Below are 26141 nucleotides of genomic sequence, written 5' to 3' on the forward strand. Positions count from 1 at the left end.
GAACTGGACAATGTATAATGCATTGCAGTAATCTAGATGAGAGGTTACCAGAGCATGGATAACTGTAGCTAGGCACTTTCTCTTGTGCATGTAGTAAACAGTACATCAGGTGAGTCTTATGTGCCACCTAGTGGTCAAAGGCAACATCGCTGCTCCAATTAAGTTGTTTAAGGCACAATCCTGTGCATGTTTAGACAGAGAAAAGGCCTACAATTCTCATCATGCCCCAAACAGCATGGCAGGCTGGGGCATGCTGGGAGTTTTAGGCTTTTTTTTCTGTCTAAGCATGCATAGGATTGCACCCTTAACTGTCTTTCCCTCCTTTGAAGCTCAGTTTTGTGAATTTGCCTCACTGAAGTGGTTGTGGATTCGCCTCTCTCAGTTCTTCTGACTCAGGCTTGTTTTTTCCATTTCCTCTCTAACTTTTGCATGTCTGTGTGTGATTGTCTGTTCTCTTTTCCTCCCTTCCTAATCTTTTTTCCTTTCAGGAAAAACAGTAAAAAAAAACCCATCACAGCTTCTCCGTTCTTGTCAGCTACCTTCATCGTCATCTTCTCCTGCCCCCCAAATATGGTCAGCCTTTTCCCCTTGTGCCTTTGGCCCTGCCCCTTGCTATGGGGAAAGCAAAAGGAAAGTCTGTTTCTGCCTGCAAATCTCCTCATAAACCTTGCCTGGCAGTCTCCTCGGGCTCTTCACAAGCGGCCTCCGTGTGGCCTCTGTGAGCAATGGAAAGGCAATAATGGTGGCCATCACTGACCCTCCTCCCATTTGTGCTGAAGTGACTTGTCCACCTACAGCTTATGAAAAAGCAAGCCTTTCCATCGCATCCAGAGCTCCCTTTTCTCCACCTTTGGGAGTTTTCCTTAGCAGGGCTCAGCTTTTACTGCGCTATCTCCCAGGCGGCTGGCCAGAAAGAGCCTTAAGGCAGATGAAGATCTCTCTGATGACGGAGAGGCAGACTTGGCTTGGAATTTGGGCAGTTTGTTTTCGATACAATCTTCTTCATTGTTCCAGGGTTTCACAGATCACGTTGTGAGAACAGGTGCATCCTCCTCCAGGCCCACTGCTTTTTCCCACCCAAACCCTGTCAATCCCCTACAATTAGGCCGCAATTGTAGGGGCGGGGGTGGTGGTGGTTTCCATTTCTCTGCTACAGTGCTTGAAGGAGGGTTTATTAGCCGACCTGGCTAAGGATGCCTTGGTTAATTCTCAGCCTTTAACCCTTTCTGTGTCTGCTACATCTAGAAATGCCACACAGCCCTCTGGCTCTCTTCTTATGGCACAGCAGGCTCCTTCAGCTCCAGATCGAGACAGGGTTCATATATCTCCAGATCCTCATGATGTGCCTAGGAGGAAGTTAAAAAGAAAATGTCCAACCCTAATCTGGACTCTTCTAACCCAGATCTAAATGATGTGAACTTAATTGTCCTGGATGAAGAGGAGTGGACTGGTGACGGGCCTGATTCCTGCCACCTATTCCAGGCCTTCCATTATTTCCCCCTGCTATGTAAATCCATGGCAGCCTTAGATTTGAGTCCTTCAGAGGAAGCTCCTCAGCCTTCTACTTCTAGAATGCCAGCTGTCTGTCCTGATCCTCAGGCCAAGACCAAAGTGGTGAAGCTGCCTGCTCTTATCCCAAAAGTGACTAGAGGTGAGTTGAATTCTGCTTTGCAGCACAAGAAATCCATTGCTATTGCTAACAAACATTATGTTTTAGAGCAGCTTATTATGGATCAAATTAAAGTCCCACTTATTGATATGCCCATGGTGGCTCTGGTGAATCGTGCTTTTCACCCGAAAGATACAAATGTGCTGCTCAAGGAGTCTGTTGAGCACAAGCTGGATACTGGTTTGAAGAAGGCTCATGAAACAGCATCCCTGTCTATTTGGATGGCAGCTTCGGCGTCGGTTTTTGCCAGACCTTCCCTTCTGTAGTTGGAAGATGTGTTGGATGGAGCACTTCATGAACCAGCCAGATTATGTAAGACCCTTCTCAAGTTGGGTGGTAGCTTTTATTGCTAGTGCCTCTTTGGATGCGACTCAGTTCTCTGCTAGCTCCCTAGCAGCTGATGTGTTTTCCAGGAGACTCCTTTGGCTTTGCCATTGGGAAGCTGCTCCTCCTTCAAAGTCCAGCCTAGCATCAGAGCATTTTCATTGGTGGCAAGCTCTTCGGGGAGGATGTTCTAAAGGAGATCCTAGTATAATCAAAAGATAAGAAAAAGGCTATGCCCACAGCAAGGAAGAAGGAAGAAAGGTGTTTCTTTAGGAGATCTTTTCACCCTTACCAAACTAGCCAGCCATTTTGTTTCTCCATAACCTCTGGGCAAGGGAGAGATGTTTAGTCCACTTGTCCTGCCTGGGCTCATTTCCGAGGAGGAAATAAAGGCCAATAGAACTTCTCCAGTAGATATGGAATGCTCTGACTTGGATTCCTGCATTGAGCAAGGGGTTGGACTCGATGGCCAACCCTCTATTCTATGATTCTATGTGGCTCATCCACCATGTCAAGAGGATACAGGCACCAATTGACACCAACCTTTTGTTGGTGGGTGGTCTTCTTGCCTGGTATATCGACAGATGGCTGGCCATTGTCTCAGATTGTTGGGTCCTGGAGACTCTTTGCTCGGGTCTGCGTCCGGAGCTGACATCACGACCTCCCCACTATTTTTTCCCATCACCAACCCCAGCAAATCCAGCCAAGAGGGAGATGGTGAAATTGTCTATCCACCTTCTACTAGATATCGTGGCAGTGGAACCATTGCCTGTAGAAGTGAAGGGATTAGGGCTCTATTCTCACTTCTTTACAGTCTCAAAGGAAGATGGATCGATCAGAGCTGTCTTGAATCTAGGGATGGACAAAAGTCCCTTACCTGGTCCCGCAGCTTTTTTCGGGGGGGGGGGGGAGGCGCTCCGTTTCTCCCCCCAAAATTCTTGGCGGGTGGGGAGGCGCCCCGTCCCTCCCCACCGAAATTCTGGCCGGGGGGGAGGCGCCCCATCCCTCCCCGCCGAAATTCTGGCCGGGGGGGAGTGCCCCGCCTCTCCGGCCGCGAAAGAAAAAAGTAAAGTAAAGTAAAAACAAAAACAAAAACGTGATAGGCTACGTAAAGATTTACGTAGCCTATCACGGCTAGATTTTCAGTCAGCCATGATAGGCTACATAAATCTTTACGTAGCCTATCACGGCTGACTTTGAAAATCTAGCTGTGATAGGCTACGTAAATCTTTACGTAGCCTATCACGTTTTTGTTTTTTTTACTTGGAAATGGTGGCAGCGGCAGCTGGTCGGAAGACCGGCCGCTGCCGCCGCACCGTCGCCGGGACCCGCCACCGCGAGGGACATTCGCCATCCCGGGGGGGCGGCGGGGGGGTGTCGGAGAATTTCTCCACCAATTTCGGGGGGCCGAATGCATTGGCATTCGGCCTCCCGGAGATTCGTGGAGAAATTCTCCGACATCCCTACTTGAATCTCAAGTTTCTCAACCACTTCATCTGTTACCGCTGGTTCTGGATGGAGCCTCTTCTGGCCATTAAAGAAGGTCTTTTCCTACGTGATTTCAGCGGGCCTCAGAAAAGTCTATCTCCATATTCCTGTCTTCCTCAACCATCGGTGCTTCCTCCATTTTGCCTTCGAAGGGCTCCATTTTCCATACAGAGCCATGCCTTTTGGCCTATCTTTGGGTCCCAGGATATTTACAAAGACCATGGTCAGCTTGGTGGCACATCTTCACATGCAGGGGATCTCAATATAACCTTACCTTGATGATCTCTCATCCATTCAGCTTCTCGGCATCAGGCAGTGGGTGACCTGCAAGTCACCCTGGCATGTCTCAAGGTTTTCTGGTCAACAGTCAAAGAGTCATCTGCGCCCCTCTCATTGAATACTCCACCTGGGAGCCTTAATAGACATGCAAGTAGGGGTCATGGCTGTCTCTCCAGAAAGGTTCTCCAAAATTCAAGCTGCAGTCAGATTGGTTTGCTTCAAGAAGTCAGCTGACCTCATGCTTCTGATGAAGGTTTTGGGCCCCCAGGTGTCAACATCCCAGGCAACTCCTTGGGCAAGACTTCATTCTCATTCCTTACAATGGGCCCTGCTTCCTTTCCAAAACGACATAGCTTCAAGATGTCACTTGAACATTCATCCGTCCAGGACTGTTTGAGCCTCCTTCTGCTGGTGTGTCCATCATCCTGTTCTGAAGAGAGGAGTCCCCTCCAAGATCCCCCCAAAACAGTGACTACATCAGACACCAGCTTTTCTGGTTGGGGAGCTCTGTGCAAGGGGAGGATGGTTCAAGGAACATGGTCCTTGGGTGAGTTGCGGCTTCCTATCGGCCTACGAGAACTCCAGGTGGCCTGGCTAGCAGTTCAACACTTCACGCAAGTACTTCCTCTCAGATCGGTCTTCATCCAGGCAGACAATGTCACAGCCAAAGACACACATTGACCATCAGAGAGGAATCAAGTCTCCATGCCTAAGGAGGCAGACTCTTTCCTTCTTCGGGTGGAACATCACCTAGAATCCCTCTCTGTGGAATACCTAAAAGCAGGGGAGAGAACACTCAAGCTGACTCAAGCAGGAAATGGCTAAACTGAGGAGAATGGATGCTTTACCCAGAAATCTTCAAAGAGATAGTCTCCTGTTTCAGGAGAGTCCAGGTGGAGCTGTTTGCATCAGAAGCCAGGCGACTCAGCAGGTTCTTCTCCCGTTATGCATCTCCAGCAGCAGAGATGATGGATGCCCTGTGTTCTCCATGGCTGATAGGTTTTCTATACGCTTTTCCACCACTTCCTCTTCACTCAAGGGTTCTGTTGAGGTGAAAGAAGAAAAGGTGAGACTAATTCTAGTGGCTCCCTTTTTTGGCCATAGAGACCCTCATTTCTGTCAGGAGCGCTCTGGTGGCTTCTCCCAATAGATTCCAGTAGCCAACTAAAGACACAGACAAAATGATTTCTTTTCAAAGCTTTAATCTTTTTACAACTTAATGACTCTTTCAGATGCTAATCACCAGCGACTAAAGCAAGGAACAGCAGGGTAGCCTAAGCTTCAAGTAGTCAGTTGATCCCCGTTTGAAAGAGAGTCACTTGAAGACCCAGAACTTATGGGCTAGGGAGAGATCCTCCCTCTTTCCCTTGGGTCCATGGGAGGCGGCCATTGCTTGCGCGCCAAACAGGCGCTACGCCTCCTTTCCGCGCCCTCTATCGCTCGTCGCTCTTTGCGTCTGCGTTGAGTGTCTAAGAAGCCCCTCTCCCGCATTCCCTCACTACCCGGGTCGCTATCTATCTCTGGAATGCTGGCAGGAGGAATCTCTGCCAGGTGCTGAGCCTGTGAGGGATGAGCTGGCCCCTCTCCCACGGATAGGTGTTCCTCCTCAGAATCCGAACTGCTCTGAGGCTCTCTGGGCTCAGTTTCCACCCTGACAGTTTCCCGACCTGATCAATCTGGCAGCGGCTCCTCCTTGGCCTCTCCCTCTGCAGGATGACTTGTTATCTCAAGGCCATCTCTTTCAGCCGAACCCTGCATGGCTTCAGTGACATGTCTGGAGACTGAAAGGAACTGTTTTGCCAAAGCAGATGCTGCCCCCAAGCCTTGATATATATGAAGATTATATTGGCCTCTAGGAGACTGTCTACATGCAGAATTTACCAGAGTATGTGGAAGATATCCTCCACTTGATGTACTAAGAAAAGGATTTGGGGCTCAAAAAGCCAGACTCTCAGACCCTTTAGCATTCTTGCAGGACAGTTTGGGGTCTGAAGTCTAATGCGGTCAAGGATCAGGTTTCCATGCTATCTACTCTTTTGTCAAAAATACCAGATAGGTTCATGGGCGCTGATCTTTTTCTTAAACCATTCCTGTGCAGAGCTTTTTCAAAGTCACCTTTAGCTCAGTGCCGTTTCCCTTCCTGGGATCTCCGTAAAGTACTTTCAGCACTTCAAAAGCCACCCTTCGAGCCTCTGAAATCAGTATCTCTCCGACTGCTCTCTTTCAAAGTTTTATTCTTGTGATCGTAACATCAGCCAGAAGGATCTCCAAACTTAATGTCCTCTCTGTGGGTAAACACTGATGTATTCCATAAAGATAGAGTGGTGCTCCGTACTAACCCTGTTGCCTATCCTAAAGTTCTTCTTTTGATTGTCAACAAGTGCTAATTCTTCCCATTTTTTGTCCTTCCCCTGTGCACCCCTCAGAAATGAAGTGGCATTCCTTTGTTGTCAGGAGGGCCCTAACAACAAAGGGCCCTATATCAGCAGAATCAAAACTTTTCAGCATTCGAATTCCCTGTTTGTGTCATTCCTGCTTCCTTGTGATGAAAGTTTCTAATGCCACTCTGAGTAGATGGCTAAAGGTGTGTATTTCCTTAGCCTATTTCTGCCTAAAGTTGTCTCCACCTACCAAAATTTTTGCCCATTCTACAAGAGCAGCCGTAACGTCGGCAGCGTTTTTCCTCAATGCTCTGCTGCATTGATTAGTAGGGCAGCTACATGGGCAAATCCTAGCATGTTTGTTAAACATTACAAGATCGACTTAAATGCGTCTGCTGAGGTGGCCTTTGGAAGGCATGTCTTGCAACACATCCTTCCCAGTCATTAAGCAGCTACTGCTTTGTTGAATCCTGCCCTACATGGGTCAAGCTTTGGTATATCCCACCTGATGTACTGTTTACATGCATGAAAGAAAAGACCGTTGGTCACTTAGCCGTAAAAGGGATTTCTTTGTGCATGTAAAACAGTACATCAGGGCCACACCCTAGATTCAGGTTCTGCTATGAATGTTTCTGCTGGTGGGGATTAGTTTTCTTATTTTGTCACACTTGGTTTCTTTCCAAGTGGTTTCTTTCTCCCTGTCTGCAGAGAGTGTGAGATGTCCTGTTTTTCTTGTTTGTGTTTTGCTGTTCTCACTGATCCTAGTACTTCCTGAGCTTGTCATTGGAAGCTGAGCTTCAAAGGCGGGAAAGAAAGTGGACAGTGGCCACTAGTCAGCGGCTAGATGGCCATAGGATATGTCAGTTTCCGGGAACTGACCTCAGAGCCCACAGTACGAGGTCAGTTCCGTGAGAACCGACCTCCCCCCCCACCCCTGCGCTGCCTCACAGGCAGCTCAGAATGGCACCACACTCTGTGCTCGGAAGAGGAGCATGGAGTGAGAAAAACGGGGCATTCTGGGGGGCATTCCAGGGCAGGGAAGGTGGAAATGCCAGTACAAATTCTAGGTGTCATCCAGCAGCCGCCTCCCCCGCTCCGCCTTCCTGCGGCTAGACAGCTGAAATCGGCTGTCTAGCTGCAAATGCAGGATGGCTGAAGCACAGAGGGGATGATCCCCTCCGTGCTTCTCCTGCCATGCATTGGATAGGCGGTCGCCTCTGAGTTCAGGATTGCACCCTAAAAGACTTAATGAGAGCAGTGTTTTTGCCTTGGACCACTAGGTGGCGCATAAGACCCACCTGATATACTGTTTTACATGCACAAAGAAATCTCTTTTACGGGTAAGTGACCAACAGTCTTATCTCTGTCTATATAAGAAAGTGGTCGGTGTATAAGCCTAAGCTGATAAAAGATGCTCTGTGCCACCAAGTCCACCCATGCCTCCAGTGATAATGCTGTGTCATGGATCCTCCACAAAAGATTGATGGCAAAGTTCTCAATGTGCTCAAACTAATTCCTGAAGAAAGTTGCATAGAAGGAAATTAGGAATCCAGAGAATTAAATAAATACTAAGGCAACTGGTACCAATAGGAAGGATGCAAAGTGAGTTCACAATGAACTTTAGGCAATTGTTAACAAAATGTAAGTGGCAAAGCAGTTTGGATAAAATCTAATGAGAGAATGCTGAACTACAGCTCATCACCAGAGATGAAAACAATTATATGAAAAATGGAGAGACATCAAACTGTATTATTCAGATCAGAGTGAATATAAAGATTTCACTTATCAATTAATGAGCAAAAAATATTTTGTAAGGTATAAACATTAAATCTGATATATAGGTGCCTAGACAAATGTATGTACTTAAGTTTAATTAGTAAACTTCGAGTAAGAAATTGCTTTGCCGAAGACATACATCAAAATTAATTGTATCTAACTTGGAAAGTATATGTTTAAGTTCTTGTAGTGTGCTTTGATCAACAAAGATTCTTTTAGAAGACAAGATTGGGAACGTAGATGTACGAAACAGTAATTAGTATTGATACATTGCCAGTGAAGTGGTATTTTAGAAACTGTATAAAAATGGTCTGATTCAGGGGTTAGATGGCTTCCTTGATATCAAAGCTCCTTGCCAGTTACCTCTATAGAGAAGTCTTGGTAAGCAAAATGGACTCCGCAATGCTGTCTTTTGTAACAGCTAGCAATGCTTAGGAAATATAGCTTTAATTGCTTTTAAGTAGTTTACTACTTATATTTTAACTAGGAACTTGTATTCGTATCAATAAGGGCACAATCCTATAGCCGCTAATCAGTGACTAGACAACCATAGGATTGGTCAGTTCCCAGATAACTGCCTCCCCGCCCCCACCTCTGCTGACTCATAGGTGGTGCGGATTGTCTCTGGGCTCCAGGCTCATAAGAGCAGTGCAGAGCGGGGCAAAAGGTGCATTCCTGGGAGCAGGGTGGGGAGTGTGGAAGTGCTGGTACGACACTTCCCATGTGTCATCCAGCCCCCCCATCTTGCACTTCAACGTCCCGTGGCTAGACAGCTGAAATTGGCCATGTAGCCACGAATGCATGTCAGTTGGACCACGAAGGAGAAGATCCCCTCTGCACTCCTCCCACCATGCATTGGATAGGCAGTTGCCTCCGAGTTTGGAGGCAGCTGCCTATCTGCATAAGATTGCTCCCTCCAAGAAAGAAATAGATTCAAAGATTCCTGTAATCTAATTACTATTAGTACTGCACCTGGATTGCAACCCACCAAAAAATCCTAGGTGTACCTTTGTTTAGAAGTATTTTAATCTGCTGTAGGGAGTAAACAGGCAGCTAAATGCTCCCAAAGTACTGAACTATAGACAGATAGCTCAAACAAAGTCAAACTGTAAGAGCTGGATCCAAGAGCACACCCAAACTACAAACCTGATCCTTTAGGGGGAATTCAGCCCCCTCCAGAACAGGTTGAACATCAGTTAGCCAGGCAGATGACCCACCCACTAACAGTGTCTCCATCTTGTCTGGATTGAGTCCCAGTTTATTGGCCGTCATCCCATCCATTACTGTGCCGAGGCACTGATTTAGAACACCCACTGCCTCACCTGGGTTTGATGAAAAGGAGAGAGAGAGAGTTAGGTGTCATCCGCATATTGATGACACAGCCCAATAACCTCTTCCAGTGGTTTCAAGTAGATGTTAAACAGCACGGGGGATAAGATAGATCCCTGTGGAACCCCATAGCATAGCGGCCAAGATATAGAGCAATAATACCCCAGCACCACCTTCTGGAATCAGCCATCCAAGTAGGAGCAGAACCAATACAACACAGTGCTTCCAACTCCCAACCCAGACAGCCTATCCAGAAGAATGCCATAATCAGTGGTATTGAAAGCTGCCAAAAGGTCAAAGAGAATCAATAGGGTAGCACTCCCTCTCTTGGCAAAGGTCTTCCCACAGGGTGACTAAGGCAGTTTCCATTTCAAAAGTAGGCCTGAAGCGTATTTGAAATGGATCCAGATGATTTCAGAGCCCATAGTGGGATGTATTTCTGAGTAGATGTGCATAGGAAATGAATTAATTTTAATGTATTAATTCGTCACTAATGGGTGACCACTTAATCCTAAAATTAGATATGAATCTTACATTAGTTTCTGTACATGCCAGGGATGGAAAGCAGCAGCATATTGTCAGGGTAATCCTAGGGCTGATTGACACATGCACAGACATAATCCGAATCTTATCACTTGGTGACTTAATTCTAACCTTCTGCTAAATGTGTGAACTGCCTCCACTGAGACAATGTGTGAATTATGTGAACATTCTGTGGTGTTTGATCTGTGACTGATATTTCATGTACATGAGATAGACCCTTCACAAATCACTTCTTGCTGCTACTATTGACTGACTGAACATTTATGTGTGAACTTTCACCCTCGGTGTCATTTGTCTGTGGTACATTCTTCGCCCTTTCCTGCTGAGGTACTCCTAGAGGCTTACTGATTCAAAACTGCCCCAGCACACCTAGAGAACATTGTTGTTGTTGTTCATTCGTTAAGTCGTGTCCGACTCTTCGTGACCCCATGGGCCATAGCACGCCAGGCCTTCCTGTCCTCCGCTCTCTCCCAGCATGTGCTCAACTTCATAGCCTTGTGATACGTTCCATGGGGTTTTCTTGGCAAGAATACTGGATTGGGTTGCCATTTCCTTCTCCAGTGGACCACATTTTGTCAGAACTCTCCGCCATGACCTGTCCGTCTTGGGTGGCCCTGCACGGCATAGCTTATGGCTTTACTGAGTTACGCAAGCCCCTTTGTCACAAGATGCCTTTAAATAACAGACAAAATAAGTACTTTTTATAAGCTATGGCAAACCTAGACAGCATAGTAAGAAGCAGAGACATCACCTTGCCGACAAAGGTCAGTCTAATCAAAGCTATGGTTTTCCCAGTAGTAATGTATGGCTGTGAGAGCTGGACTATAAGGAAGGCTGAGCGCCGAAGAATTGATGCTTTTGGACTGTGGTGCTGGAGAAGACTCTTATGAGTCCCCTGGACTGCAAGGAGGTCCAATCAGTCAATTCTAAAGGAAATCAAGCCTGAGTGCTCCTTGGAAGGACAGAGACTGAAGCTGAAGCTCAAATATTTTGGCCACCTAATGCAAAGAGAAAACTCTCTGGAAAAGACCCTGATACTGGGAAAGACTGAAGGCAAAAGGAGAAGGGGACGGCAGAGGATGAGATGGCTAGATAGCATCACTGATGCAATGAATATGGACTTGAGCATGCTCTGGGAGAGAGCGCAGGACAGGAAGGCCTGGTGTGCTATGGTCTATGGGGTCACGAAGAGTCGGACACGACTGAATGACTGAACAACAAATATCCATGGACCTGGAGAATTGGCTCCTCTGCAATCAGGCTTTTTTTAGCAAAATTTAATTTGCTGCAAAATTTGGCAGTTATTTCAGAAGTATATTAGAAAATTATTTGGATTGTAGGTCATTACAGTCATGCAAAAGGCTGGAAGCAGATGCTGTGAAGAAGTGTATGTATGTATGTTATTATTTAAAACTCTTCTATATTGCCCTTCAATTCAAAATATCTAGGGTGATTTTCAGTAAATACTCAAGCAAAACAAACAAAGCAATTAAGTTTCAGAGTCTCATCTAACCTATACTGATTTAGGCTGCAGTCCTATACACATCTGCCTGTGAGTAAGCCCTACTGAGCTCAGTTGAGCTTACTTTTAAATAAGCATGAGTTGTTGAATATTAATATTCCATGACGCTTACAAATATGTGGGTAGACAAAAGGGTGACTTCAGGGTAGAGATGCAGACATACCAGTTTGTCACAGTCTCCCCGTAGAGACTTGCTTTGTTTTTTGTACGAAGTTAACATGCTTTTCACTATACTATATAGCAGGAATGAGGAGCCTGTGGCCCTTCAGATGTTGTTGGACTACCATTCCCATCATCCCTGATAACTGGCTGTGCTGATTTGAGCTGATAGGAGTTGGAGTCCAGCAATATCTGGAGAGTCATTGGTTCCCCATCCCTGCCACAGAGTATCGTACTTATTGCTATTGTAAAGTAGTGCCTCTACACTGACATTGTTTTCACTGTTTGTGCTTATTATAAGTGTTATGATTTTCCCTCCAAGGTGCTGACATACCAGGGATTTTATGATGAAAATCTTGAATGGGTTGGGTTAGAAAACATCCAAATTGTGGCTTCCATGTCTGCTGGAGGAACACTGGGAAGGCATAAACTCACTTCCAGGTTTACTTCTGTTGTCCGCCTTTGTGCAATTGAGTGAGTATCTTGATCATTCACATATTTTTCTTTAAATCTTGACTTTGTCACAGGTTGTCTTTGTAATTTTGCTTTCTTTCCACTCCTCTACTCATCTGTATTCTGTTTCCTATAGTTGCAAGGAATGTATGCCAGGTACAGTGTCATGTATACAGTTCCCAGGAACATAGTAATATGAGAGTAGAGTAGAATTTTTTCACTTTCCCTGGAGTTTTAATTTTAATATGGCTCTTTGCCAATTTGGTTGCCTCTTTGGTTTCCTCTCCTTGCTTCCTTGATGATGTTCAGTAGGAAGCCAATAGCTCTCCCAAAATGTTGGAGTTTGCAAACTCAAAAGGAATATTATTACTTTCCCCCTACAATCAGTTTGCTGAAGGGCTAGCAAGTGATAGCCACAAAACTAGCTTCAGCACTACTGCCTTTCCCTCTCGAGCGTCCCAGGCCCCCATTTAAGCCTCAGAATTGAACACGTGGATCGAATTTGAGACAGATTTAGCAGGCTTGGAAAAAGTATGGCTAACATTTAGATAGAAAGGGACCCCCCCCCCCCCGAGAACTATTCTTATGCTTCTGTACTGAACACTTCTTAGTTCTCATTTGTTTTTAATAATATAGCATCTTAAAAGTTGATATAATCTTAAACTTGTATTTTCAAACAAGTTATTACCTTTAAATTATTGTAATGTATTGTCCAGTACTCAAAAGTGGGAGATTAGTTTTACGTGACCTTAAATTACCTCAGCTACTTTATACTTTTATGTTTTATTATACAATATTGTTTGGTTACTGATGAAAATAATTAAGTATCTTGCAAATTTCAGTACTCCTAACCAAGTCTTAGTGCAATTTTTCAGATGAAAACCTTCAAGTAAGCCAAACTGCATTTCATTTTTGGTCTGTTTAGCTCAGATAGTGATAACTGTAGTTCTGTATAAATGATACAAATAAATCTAAAGTAACTGTGAAAGTTTAATTGATTTTTATACTTCCATTTTCTAGTTATCCAGAAAGAGATCAGCTACAAACAATTTACAGTGCATACTTAGAACCTGTTCTACACAAGAACCTAAAGAATCATCCTGCTTGGGGATCCTTAGCAAAAATACATCAGTTGGCAGGATCTATGGTTCAAGTATATGAGCAGGTATACATTGTTTAATTCAGGTTATGATGACTTCAGATCAGTTTTACTGCAGCATTTATGTCTTCTGCTCCACTGCTGCTGCATTCCCCATTACTGTTGGCTGTTCTGCTTACTACAGCTGAGGAGAAGGAGGAGGTCGGCATGCCAACTTCTGTACCCCAGATTTCTACTTGCAAATGTTCAAAAGTGTTTGGGAATTTTTCTGTTAGAAAAAAAGATTATTAAGAGCAGATGCAATAGAGGCTTATAAAATGATTCATAGAGTGGAGAAAGTCAGTAGAGATACATTTTTCTCCCTCTCTCATAACACTAGGAATTGGGGGCCTTCCAATGAAATTGGCTATAGACAAAACAACAACAACCATAAAGTACTTCCTCACACAATACATAATCAAACCTATGGAATTCTCTGTCATAGAATATGGTGATGTTCATGTAACATGTAAAAGGGGATTGGATAAATACATATACTATATGATAGGTAAATGGAACCTCCCATGTTCAGAGCAGTATGCCTCTGAATACCACTTGTTGACAGGTAACAGTAGGACAGGGCTGTTGCCCTCATGGCCTGAATATGGGCCCTTAGGAAGCAGCTGGTTGATGATTGTGGTGAAACATATGTTGGACTAGGTAAGCCTATAGTCTTGTCTATCAGGGCTCTTCATGTGTGCTTATGGATCTTCATGGTTGTACAGTTTAGTAGTATTTAATTGTGGGTCTGCAAGCCTTATTTTGTAGATTATTCAAGTAACAGTTTATTCAGTTAAATGGAAGGCCAGTTTTAAGTCAGTGAGGGGCGATTTCTCATCAGAGGGACTTCAAGTGAAGAGTATAATTACTTATTTTGGTGGCTGTGTGGATTCTGCCATATTGGAGTATAGAGTGGAAAAGAAGATATAACAGATGACCCTCTCACAATTCGTGCGAGCTTTGTTAAATTGTAAGCTATCATACACTTCCTTCATTATCTCAAAAGGCACCTGTATTGAGGCCTTAATGATAGAATTATTAAGATTTAATACATGATTATCTAAATTACTTAAAAGACATGTTTAATCAGTCTCCAATGCTTCAGTTGGTTGACTCCGCTTTTAAACAAAAATGAAGTTGCGATTTCAAATAAAATGCTTTGGCCTGATTCCACTGAAATATTTCTTGTGAAATAGCAAAATGCCTGGTGGCTCAAATTATTCAGTTATGTATTTCATTCTAAATGTTTCCTCAGTGTTTTGCAACTGCTTATTCATGTATACCACGTTTACATGCTGCTTTACATCTAAACAGATTCTGAAGTGAAGGACAATAAAAGATGAAAGGAATAAAACACCATATTAAAAGATTTAAAAAAATAGAATACTAATAAAACTGTGGCAGCCCAATATTGGTGCCCGCCTGACCTCTAAAGGCAGGGAGTTCCATAGAAAGGGAGCCACCACACTCAAGGCTTTAGCCCAGGTTGGGCCATAGGACCTTGTGGAACCACCAGGAAATCCCATCTGATGACCTTAGTGACTGGGCAGGTTGATAAGGGAGAAGGTGCTCTCTTAATTATTTTAAGCTCCTTGTTATCCAATTAAATGTTGCCTTCCATGTAACTATTTATGATGATGAACATTTAGTTCTCTTAGTGCCTTTTAGAGGCTGAACTACATATATTACATCTGAAAGGAAGATTATATGTTGAATGACGTTGTTTTGTCTGTTCAGTAATTAATTAATAAAGCCTATACCCACCTGGAATTAGGTTCCATTGACATCATTAAGACTTATTTCTGATTAAACGTGCATAAGATTGCTGTACATGTAAATTTGTACACATAGGTTTGTAGGAAAATGTGGAAAACTGCCTCATTATATTGCTGAAATCAAAAGTAAGATTAAAAATACACTGACATCATCTATATTTCCAGATTCGAGTCAAATTCACAGTCGATGACTACAGCCACTATCTGTTTACACCCTGCATTCTTACTCAGTGGGTTTTAGGCCTGTTCAGATATGATTTAACAGGAGGTGAGTAATCATGGCTTATTCTAAACGACAAAGCACCTCTTGCCAGAGTTCGAATTACATAGCTGCTTCTTCAGACTCTCTGCAGGTGTCCCTTATGTATGTTGATTTTGTATATAGGATGTTTTTAAGATTAGGAAGAAAAAGAAGGACCTGTAACAAAATATTACAGTGTGGTGTGCTCCTGTTCACTAGTGCAGTCAGACATTCCCTCCTCCATGACACTCCATTCCATTCCCTCTCGCTCTGTTTCCCCATCCCAACAGTCAGTCATTAGTCCATGCCCCCTGAGCATGGTCAGTCTTCATTGGGCTGTTTTTTGGGTCCTCCCCACATTAATTTAGGGTTTTTCCCTAACCTTTTTATACTTCTGTTTTGTGGATGGTGCCATTTTGGCTACCTAACCAATGGGACTCATGCCTGAATGTCAGAAATAGAGAGAATGATGTTAATTGACAAATAGCTCTTTTTTAAAAAAAATCCCAGAGAATAGCTCTATTTGTCTGCTGCAACAAAAAGAAAGAAAGAAAAGTAAATAAAAATCCTGTGGCACCTTAAAGATTAACAATAATCTGATCAGGCAGGATCAATATTATGAACACTTACACTACAACAAATTTGTAAGGTGCCAAAGGATTCTGTGCTGTTTTCTTTGCAAGCATTTTTCTTCAGAAAAACAACAATAATTTTGGACTGTTTAAACACATGCAGATCTGAATGTTTGAGGGGAGGGGGCGTATTTCTAAGATACATTAAGCAGTTTGTTCTGGCTGAGATTTTAAATGCATTAATATTAGCAGGACTAAGGTGGTTTCAGTGGAACCTCAGCTTGAAAGACTGTACTGGGGATCCCAGGATTAGGTATGATGTCCTTTATTTTAGATCCTTTAAGGGCAAAACCCTATGCATGTTTAGACAGAAAAATGTCCCACAGCTCCCAGCAGGATGAGGGATGCTGAGAGTTGTAAGATTTTTTTTCTATCCGCACATGCATAGGATTGTGCCCTAAATTGCTTATGAAGAGCTAAATTCCATCATGTATTTACATAATGAGAAATAATTTATTTAATTTACATTCTTGTTTTTTATTTCTCTCCTGCATCTTGATGGTCTCCTTGTGGTATGTAGCCTCACTTTCTGCTTTAATTTTGTCTATATATTGAAATACAGAATTTCAGATGTTGAATTCTGTAATTTATAATTTTGTATCAATGTGTACTTCACAGGGGCATCAACACACACGGTAGACACTGTCTTGGAAATTGTTGCTTATGAAGCACGCCGTCTTTTTCGTGACAAAATTGTTGGAACCAAGGAACTTCATGTATTTGATAATATTTTAATGAAAGTCTTTCAAGGAGATTGGGGATCTGATATTTTAGATAACATGGCAGGTAAGATAAAAATGGTCTAGCCTTCTTTTCCTCCTTTCTAGTCATTGTTGTATCAAAATATAAACTGCTGACCCGACTTTCATTATATTTCCACAGATAGTTTCTATGTAACATGGGGAGCTCGTCACGAACTAGGAACCGTTATGGCTCCAGGACAGACACTGCCACCCCATGGAAGGCCTCTTGGCAAACTTACCTCAGCAGACTTAAAAGATGTTATTAGAAAGGTATATCAAAACAGATGGATATATTAAAGACATGTAGATTAATACAGTTCACTTTAGACCAGAAGTGCATCAAGAAGATGGGGGATACTTGGTTCAACAATACTACAAGCGAGATGGATCTTTTATTTATTGCATTTATATCCGCCTTTTTTCCTTTTGCAAGGAACCCAAGGCGGCTTACATTATCCTCCTCCTCTCCATTTTATCCTCACAACAACAACCCTGTGAGGTGGGTTGGGCTGAGAGTCTGACTGGCCCAAAGTCACCCAGTGAGCTTCCATGGCCGAGTGGGGACTAGAACCTGGATCTCCCAGCTCCTAGTCCAACACTCTTGCCACTACACCACACTGGCTCTCATGTGTGATCTACAACAATCTTGGGATTGTTGTAGATCACAAGCTGAATATGAGTCAACAGTGTGATGTGGCTGCAAAAAGGCAAATGTTATTTGGGGCTGCATTAATAGAAGTATAGCTTCCAAATCCCATGAAGTACTAGTTCCCCTCTACTCAGCTCTGGTTAGGCCTCATCTTGAGTACTGTGTCCAGTTCTGGGCACAACACTTTAAGAAGGATGCAGACAAATGAGAAGTTTCAGAGGAGGGCAACCAAGATGATCAGGGGACTGGAAACAAAGCCCTATGAAGAGAGACTGAAAGAATTGGGCATGCTTAGCTTTGAGAAGAGAAGACTAAGAGGACATATGATAGCGCTCTTCGGGTACTTGAAAGGCTGTTTCTATTGCCCCGGCCGTGGGCTTTGACCTCTTAATTTAGAGGTGCCAAGATAGTGGTATAGTTACAAGGAGTACTTTATTGAGTAACTTACAGCACACAGGCATACCCAATGGTTTAATCAGACAGCTTCTCTGAACGCAGAGCCATGGGGTACAATGAGTTTTATACCATACATGTTAGCAATGAGGCAGCATAACAGCAACAAGCGCCCCCTAGCGTTCATTCCCAGCGTAGACTAGCATTGCTTGGTTCCCAGCACAGCCACCTGCAGCTCAGCATAAACATTTCACTTCCCAGGCACATCTTGATTCACTCATTAGTATGGAATGTGCTAGGCCGTGCTATCGGCCCTTTGACTCATCTTCACATGCTCAGAGGCTTACTAGCAAGGGAATTGCACCAATAATGAACTTAAGCAAGCATTATGGATCTCTACACCCCTCTAACACTACAGGTGGCTTGGTTACACTCCTGGGGCCAATACACTTTCTCACAGAGGAAGGCCAGGATCTCGTCTCGATCATCCCAGAGTGCAGGACATGAAATAATGGACTCAAGCTACAGGAAGCCAGATTCCGGCTGAACATCAGGAAAAACTTCCTGACTGTTAGAGCAATGCGACAATGGAACCAATGACCTAGGGAGGGGGTATGCTCTCCCACACTGGAGGCATTCAAGATGAAGTTGGACAGCTATCTGTCAGGGATACTTTGTCTTGGACTCCTACATTGAGCAGAGGGTTAGACTCGATTGTCTTATAGGTCCCTTCCAACTCTAATGTTCTTTGATTCTATGATTCCAATCCCCAAATTCTACTTGCAGTTGTATGAATTTAGCTAGTGTGTACATTTCTGTTTTGTATAATTTTCTGTTTGTAAGACTCAGGTTTCCAAATACTTGGGGGTTTATTATCAGTGACCTAGTGGCTGGAAGACTGGAAGGAGAGGAGGGCATGGTGATTGTAGTTAGAAAGTCAATAGAAGGGTGGGAAACAGTATTAGAAGTAGGATCAGGGACTGTATAGGACATGAAAAGTTCCACCCCTGAGCACTGGGAATTCAGCCCAGCCCATGTCTGGTTTCTGAGCCATTAGTAGGCACTGCCTACACATTTGCAAAACTTGTGTACTATGTATTAGATTATGCTGTTCTGATGGGAATTTCCAGATGCACATACACAGTACTGAATATACTGTACATTTATTTTTATTCACAGCTTTTTATACGGTTCTAAGGTTGTTCCACACATACTTACTTGGGAGAAAGTCCAACATCGTATTTACTTCTGTGTAAACTTGCATAGGATCAGGTTGCAAAGCTCTTAACTATTTGTCACAGATGGTAATGAGTGTAATGGCAGATTGGCACACCTGTTCACCACATTCATTTATTCATTCATTCATTCATTCATTCATTCCATTTCTATACCGCCCAATAGCTGAAGCTCTCTGGGCGGTTCACAAAAATTAAAACCAAACGGCACACAATAAAACAATTTAAAATATATAGAACATTCAAACCACAATATAGCAATACAACCACAATAAAACCTAGCAGCAGTGCAGGAATTTAAAATACAGATTTAAAACAGCAAAGCTAAAAGTCTAGAAAGCTAAAATGCTTGGGAAAATAAAAAGGTCTTCACCTGGCACCGAAAGGAATACAATGTAGGTGCCAGGCGAACCTCACTAGGGAGCTCATTCCACAGCCAGGGTGCCACAGCAGAAAAAGCCCTCCTCCTAGTAGCCACCCGCCTCACTTCCTTTGGCAGGGGCTCACGGAGAAGGGCCGCTGAGGATGATCTTAAGGTCCGGGCAGGCACATATGGGAGGAGGCAATCCTTCAGATAACCTGGCCCCAAGCTGTTAAGGGCTTTAAATGTTAATACCAGCCCTTTGAATTGGGCCCGGAAATGGACTGGCAGCCAGTGCAGCTGAAAAAGTACTGGTGTAATATGAGCTCGCTGGCCAGTCCCAGTTAACAATCTTGCTGCCCCATTTTGGACCAGCTGAAGTTTCCGGACCGTTTTCAAAGGCAGCCCCACGTATAATGCATTGCAGTAATCCAGACGAGAAGTTATCAGAGCATGGATCACTGTAGCTAGGCTATCTCTGTCCAGATAAGGGCATAGTTGATATACCAGCCTAAGCTGATAAAAGGTGCTCCGTGCCACTGAGTTCACCTGTGCCTCAAGTGACAGTTCTGGATCCAAGAGCACCCCCAAACTACGATCCTTTAGGGGGAGTGCAACCCCCTCCAGAACAAGTTGAGTATCACCTAGCCGGGCAGGTGCCTTGTCTGGATTGAGTTTCAGTTTATTGGCCCTCATCCAGTCCATTACTGTGCCCAGGCACTGATTCAGAACAGTCACTGCCTCATCTGGGTTTGATGAGAAAGAGAGGTAGAGCTGGGTGTCATCCGCATATTGATGGCACCTCAGCCCACACCTCCGGATAACCTCCCCCAGTGGTTTCATGTAGATGTTAAACAGCATGGGGGATAAAATAGAGCCCTGTGGGACCCCATGGCACAATTGCCATGGCACAGAGCAATAATCCCCCAGCACCACCTTCTGGAATCGGCCATCCAAGTAGGAGCGGAACCAGTCAATCCAGTGATGACTTTTATGCGTTAAGAGAGTTCGAGGTGACTTCCCAATGATTGCTTAAAATTTGCTGGCTTGCAGCAAAATGTGAGAACAGACTCCACTGAAAATGACCGAGTCTGAGGTGATATGAGATGAAATAAAGTGTAATTGTGGCATTTGATCTCTGGTGGATGTTTCACACATGCAAGTCACCATTTGATGTCACAGTTATTCAGTGATGAATTTGCATATGTGCAAATAGTTCTCCCTTCCATTCCCAATCAGGGAGAACTAGGCACAACTTCAATGTCACAGTAGTTTCACAGGATCTCTAAGGCCACCAGATCTCATCACACACCAATATTCCTTGGCTGATCAAACTTTTTTTTCTGAATATTTGTTGAGAGGAGAATCATCTGTAGAATTAATTTATGAACTCTACAGTATGAAAGGATTTTTGTAGTTCCCTATTTTGTTTAGAATATTTTAAGAATTAGCAGGCCATAGCAGACCACAGGAATGTATTAGGATGATTTCTAAACTGTTCCATTGTACTGTATTTCATTGACATTTGTTTACTTACATTTTCCCCTCCCCTTAGGGTATTATTCACTATGGACGGGATAATCGTGAAATAGAAATTTTACTTTTCCCAGAAGTCCTTGATTACGTGTCTAGAGTTGACAGAGTACTGAGTTTTCCTGGAGGGTCACTTCTGTTAGCAGGCCATAGTGGAGTGGGCCGTCGAACTGTTACATCTTTAGTTAGTCATATGCATGGAGCTGTTCTGATCACGCCCAAAATTTCCAGAGGCTATGAAATGAAACAATTCAAAAATGATCTGAAACATGTAAGTTGTAATATATGTTATTTGTGACATTCAAGTTTGCTTTCCAAGAAGCTAAATAAATAAGGTTTATTATTTATAATAAACCACTGAAAGGTTACAAAATGCAGTATCATAAAACTGTCTGTATATGCCAAACTGAACTGAACCCCAAGCTATTCATACCTTTTAAAATTATTGTAAAGTGTCCTTTATTAATGAATAGGAATTCAGACATTTTCAGGATTTTTTGCTCATCCATTAGCTTCTTTAACTTTGAAAAAATGTCTAGATTCATATAATTCACCTTATTCAAATTGTTATCTGTCCCTCCCATTAATCTTTCTAGGGTTTGTTTGCTTCTTCCCTCAGTCCTTTCTTGTTGGTCCTCTTTTGAGGCATATACTGAACTATAGAACTATATTCTAGTGATATTTCTATCACTAGAAATATGTCAGCTGTTTCATTTACTTCATGTCATAAACTTATTTTTCCTAAAGATATTTTGAATTCTTCTATAATTTATGAAATGCACTTCCAGTGATTTATGATGCTGAGCACCTTAACTTCAAATGAATCATGTTGATTTTTTGATTTGACTTCATAATTGGAAATAATAATCTAAACTGTCTTAGTTCTGCCTCAAATGTGCAGTTAAAAGCATTATTTAAAATACAAAAGATTGTAGCCCTATGGAGATGTTTGCGAGTTTGTGTGACGAGGGACTCAGGCCTTGCCCTCCTTTGGCACAACTGCCCAGCCCTCCATGTATGCATGCTGGATTGTTTGTATATATGTAGATATGTTTGTATAGGGATCTACTGACCTAGAGTTCATTGCCTGTAAGCCCCAACTGCACAGTGTGTACACTTACACTCCAATTTTGTGCTGTATGTGGTTGAAGTTTAGACATACAGCACAAACATTGTACACATACATTGGGGTGTATGTGAACAAATCTGACAGTCTAACAAACACTCACTGACTGGAAGAGCAGGAGAGTGCAACTGTCCCTCATTGCATGTAGCCTTAAATCATCTGCATACATCTTACATGTTGAAATATTATGTGGATTTTTTCCTACTTGTTTATGGGGTGAAACTGGGATACTGAACTGAAGCTTGAAACAAAGGCCTGATTTGGGGATCTTTCTTTTTAAATATTTCATATACATTATTAAGTTTTCAGTATCGTTTATTCAGTAAGCTGAGATATACATTTTGCCATAAATATTTATATTTCATTGTAGGGAGCTATTAGATATGTATAAATGTATATTCTATATTATAAAATTAAAATAAATGACTTCACTTTCTCCAGGTGATGCAGCTTGCAGGTATTGAAGCTCAACATGTTGTATTGTTGCTTGAGGATTATCAATTTGTCCAGCCCACATTTCTTGAGATGATCAACAGCTTATTGTCTTCAGGTGAGAAGAATATAATAGGTTAATGGCCTACAGTAAGGACAGTATATAAATATGCATTGCTTAATGTGATGGCTGTTGCAGATTTCAATAGGCATTGGAAGTCATGTATTGTAAAGTAGAATATGCTGGATATTTTGAAGTGTTTTGAGTCGTGCTTGTTATCTGGACCTCAGAAAGGATTTTATGAGCCATCCTATCATCCCTGGGTCACCCACCCTGAGACCATAGGATCACTCTGTTAGGGTGCAGTCCTGTGGGGATAGGTGGCCGCCTCCAAACTCGGAGGTGACTGCCTATCCAATTCAGGGCAGGAGAAGCACGGAGGGGAGAGTCCTGTCCGTGCTTCAGCCGCCCTGTATTTGCGGCTTGACAGCCACATTTGGCTGTCTAGCTGCCAGAAGGCAGATCGGGGGAGGCAGCTGCCGGACGACACATAGGATGTGTCGTACCAGCATTTCTGTCTTCCCTGCCCCGGAATGCTCCATTATTGCTGCTCTGCACTCCTCTTTTGAGCGTGGAGTGTGGGGCCATTCCAAGCTGCCTGTGAGGCAGTGCGGGGGGCAGGGTCGGTTCTCCGGGAACTGACCTCAGAGTGTGGGCTCTGAGGTTGGTTCCTGGAAACCCACATATCCTATGACCATCTAGCCGCTGACTAGCAGCCATAGGATTGCTCCGTTAGTAATTTTATTTTAATTTGGTGCATATAAAGCAGATAAAAACTGTCCTTAAACAGGTGAGGTTCCTGGACTGTACACAATAGAAGAATTAGAGCCGCTCCTGTCTCCTCTGAAAGATCAAGCATCACAAGATGGATTTACAGGACCAGTTTTCAACTATTTTACTTACAGTAAGTGAATCAGACTATATATGTTTGTGAATCATTACAAAAGAGGTGTGGGGAGAAACACAGAGAATTTACAAGGATATGTGAAAAAAAAACCCTTTAAGTAGAATCTGAACTCAGGATGTTATATAAACATGTAATGACAGCTGTCTTGTTGAGTAGTTTTCTGGCTCAGATCTGTGAAGCTCAGAGCTGAGTTTTAAAATCCTTGTTGGTTGTCTGAAGGTTTCAGCTATTATCCAAAAGAACCAGTAGCGTATCTGCCAGTGAGAACATAGGAACATAGGAAGCTGCCTTATAACAAGTCAGACTATTGGTCCATCAAGCCCAGTATTGTTGATACTGACTGGCAGCAGCTCTTCAGTATTTCAGGCAGGAATTTTTCCAGCGCTCCCTGGAGATGCCACCAGGGATTGAACTTGGGACCTTCTGCGTGCAAAGCATGTGTTCTACCACTGAGCCACAGCCCCCAGTGTTACACATTAGTTGACAATCTCTGGGTTTTTAGCTCAATGTTTCCTAGTGCTTGTATTGATCTGGAGGCCTGATTTTGTCAGCTCCCAGCCAAAATAGATCTTTTGATTACCAAGATGAAATGAAGCCACTTGTCAAAAAAGATGACAGTTTATTGATAGAAAATGAATGCAGAATATCTTTGGAAAGAAAGCTCACACCTCTTTCCAGCTAATCAAGCTGTCATAGTTGGGTATCTGTTGGGGGCACGGGGGGGGGGGAGGGACGACAATAGACGGAAGCCGTTCCCAGGACCACACAGGTTTCTCCAGGACAGCAGTGCATATTGCCCCCTGAAGCAAGACCAACTTGCCATGCTTTAAACAATGCTTATATACCTTTTCTTGCATGCCCTGGTGGATGCGTAAAGCATCACAGTCAAGGCAATAAATGTCCTTCTTCAAGGAAAAGAGGCCCCAACATTCCAATCTGGGCTCAGACGTTTCCCAGCTCTTCATGGAGACATAACACTATGCTCTTATCTAAGAGACCAGAGTGACCTGGCAAGAATCAAACAGCTTTGCACCTGCAAAACTGGTCTTGGTACCAACTTTCCCCTGTGAGGCAGCCTCCTTAATTATCAAAAAGCTGCTCTCGGTTCTAGGTTAATACAGGTCTCTATGCACTCAATCAACTGTGCAGAATGTGCCTGTGAAAACTCACTATACTCTTTGCCATCTTCTGGTGTAACCCACTACAGTGCTAAACGACAATTGCTTAGGAAGGACACTGGATGAAGTCCACTGTTGCTCTCTGCTTCAGTCTTCTTTACCTAATTCATGGCCTTATACCATCATTCAGAGTTCTAATGTCAGGGTATCTAAAATAGTAATAAGATTACAGTGGAACATAGAAGGTTGAGCAGGCTATTGTAGACTGGATTTCCAGCAGCCTAGAATCTAAAAACTGACAGCATAAAGAAATAGATGGTAGTTTCTGAGAAAATGTGCTGCTATTAGTAGTTTTCTGATCTAATTGGTGGGAAATGGCTGGTAGAATTTATTGAATTCGTGTTAAAATGTCACGGCATGATTCAGCCAAAGTTAAGCACTTTTTTGCACCATCAATTTTAGTGGGACAGTTGGCTTCCGGTTGGGACCTATGTCGCTCTGGTAGCTTCCCACGGGTCTCCGTGGGAGCTTTCTCAAACAACTTTTTAAAAGGTTGAAAAACCTTTTCATCTCCTCCCTGGAATGGAAAGGGGGGCAAGGCAACAGCTCTAGACAACTTCTTGGAGAAAAGTAACTCCCACGCGATAGTGGGGGGGGGGGGGGGGCTGGATTCCAGGATTATCTCCCGAGAGCTTTACTAACGCAAAAAGCTGTACCGAGACTCCTATTTTATAGGAGAAAACAGGGCTGACGTGTTCCATAATAATATATGCTTTAAGAAATATCAACAACCTCTGAGTGATGATTTAAGAAACGTTAACAATATTTGAGAACATCTGAGGACCTGTAAGATCTGTTTGAGAGAAACATGTCTGTGCCGAGGAGAAGAAAGGAGCTGGCATCTACTCCCCCCGCATCCTCTGTGTCAAAATTGTCGAAGACAGAAGATATAGGGGAATTATTTACACTGATAAAGACTTTATCTTTGCAATTTACGGAGCAAGTCAAAAGGCTGGATTTAATCCAAAATTCCATCACCACCCTGCAAGGAGCTGTAGATTTAATTAATGCGTCACAGCAAAAAATGGAGATGAAAATTAATGAGCTTGAAAACCGAGTGGCAGGAAATGAAACTATGTCACAAATTTGTTTTAAAAATATCTCTGATAGAATCTCTCAGCTGGAGGCCTTCACGAGTAGTAATGTATGGCTGTGAGAGCTGGACTATAAGGAAGGCTGAGCACTGAAGAATTGATGCTTTCGAACTGTGGTGCTGGAGAAGACGCTCACAAGTCCCCTGGACTGCAAGGAGGTCAGATCAGTCAATCCTATAGGAAATCAAGCCTGAGTGCTCATTGGAAGGACAGATACTGAAGCTGAAGCTCAAATATTTTGGCCACCTAATGCGAAGAGAAAACTCCCTGGAAAAGACCCTGATGCTGGGAAAGACTGAAGGCAAAAGGAGAAGGGGACGGCAGAGGATGAGATGGCTAGATAGCATCATCGATGCAATGAATATGAACTTGAGCACACTCCGGGAGAGAACGCAGGACAGGAAGGCCTGGCATGCTATGGTCCATGGGGTCACGAAGAGTCGGACACGGCTTACCAACTGAACAACAACGGATTATTGGGATTAAAAATCTGCCTAATGATGTAAAATTGCCTATTTTTGTGGATAAACTTTTGCATGAGATACTCCCTATTTCATCTGATTATTTACTTGATACTGAGCAGGCATTTCGTGTGCCAAATGCTAAAGGGACTGATTACACCATCATAGTTCAATTTGCAAAAGTCTCCACAAAGAATTATATCCTGCTCTTGGCAAGGGAGGCTGGAAGCCTTTCCTGGAAACAAGATAAAGTTATGTT

The 26141-nt window shown here is 43.3% G+C and overlaps 1 protein-coding gene across 14 annotated transcripts in view; it reads left to right on the forward strand.

Moving 5' to 3' along the window:
- Positions 1–26141, forward strand: part of DYNC2H1 (dynein cytoplasmic 2 heavy chain 1) — a 278032-nt gene that overhangs the window by 71361 nt on the left and 180530 nt on the right. For 13 of the 14 annotated variants that reach the window (XM_084842673.1, XM_084842676.1, XM_084842677.1 and 10 more), the window contains 8 exons: positions 11793–11944; positions 12944–13088; positions 15002–15104; positions 16328–16495; positions 16592–16722; positions 20646–20894; positions 22191–22299; positions 23033–23146. In XM_084842673.1, the coding sequence (XP_084698799.1) occupies positions 11793–11944; positions 12944–13088; positions 15002–15104; positions 16328–16495; positions 16592–16722; positions 20646–20894; positions 22191–22299; positions 23033–23146 (1171 nt within the window). The remainder of the gene's footprint in view (positions 1–11792; positions 11945–12943; positions 13089–15001; positions 15105–16327; positions 16496–16591; positions 16723–20645; positions 20895–22190; positions 22300–23032; positions 23147–26141) is intronic. The other variant, XM_084842675.1, reaches the window with a different exon arrangement.

Source organism: Heloderma suspectum, chromosome 3 (assembly GCF_057233095.1).
Source record: "Heloderma suspectum isolate Gila_16-S chromosome 3, 16-S_ref, whole genome shotgun sequence".
NCBI classification, from domain to species: domain Eukaryota; kingdom Metazoa; phylum Chordata; class Lepidosauria; order Squamata; family Helodermatidae; genus Heloderma; species Heloderma suspectum.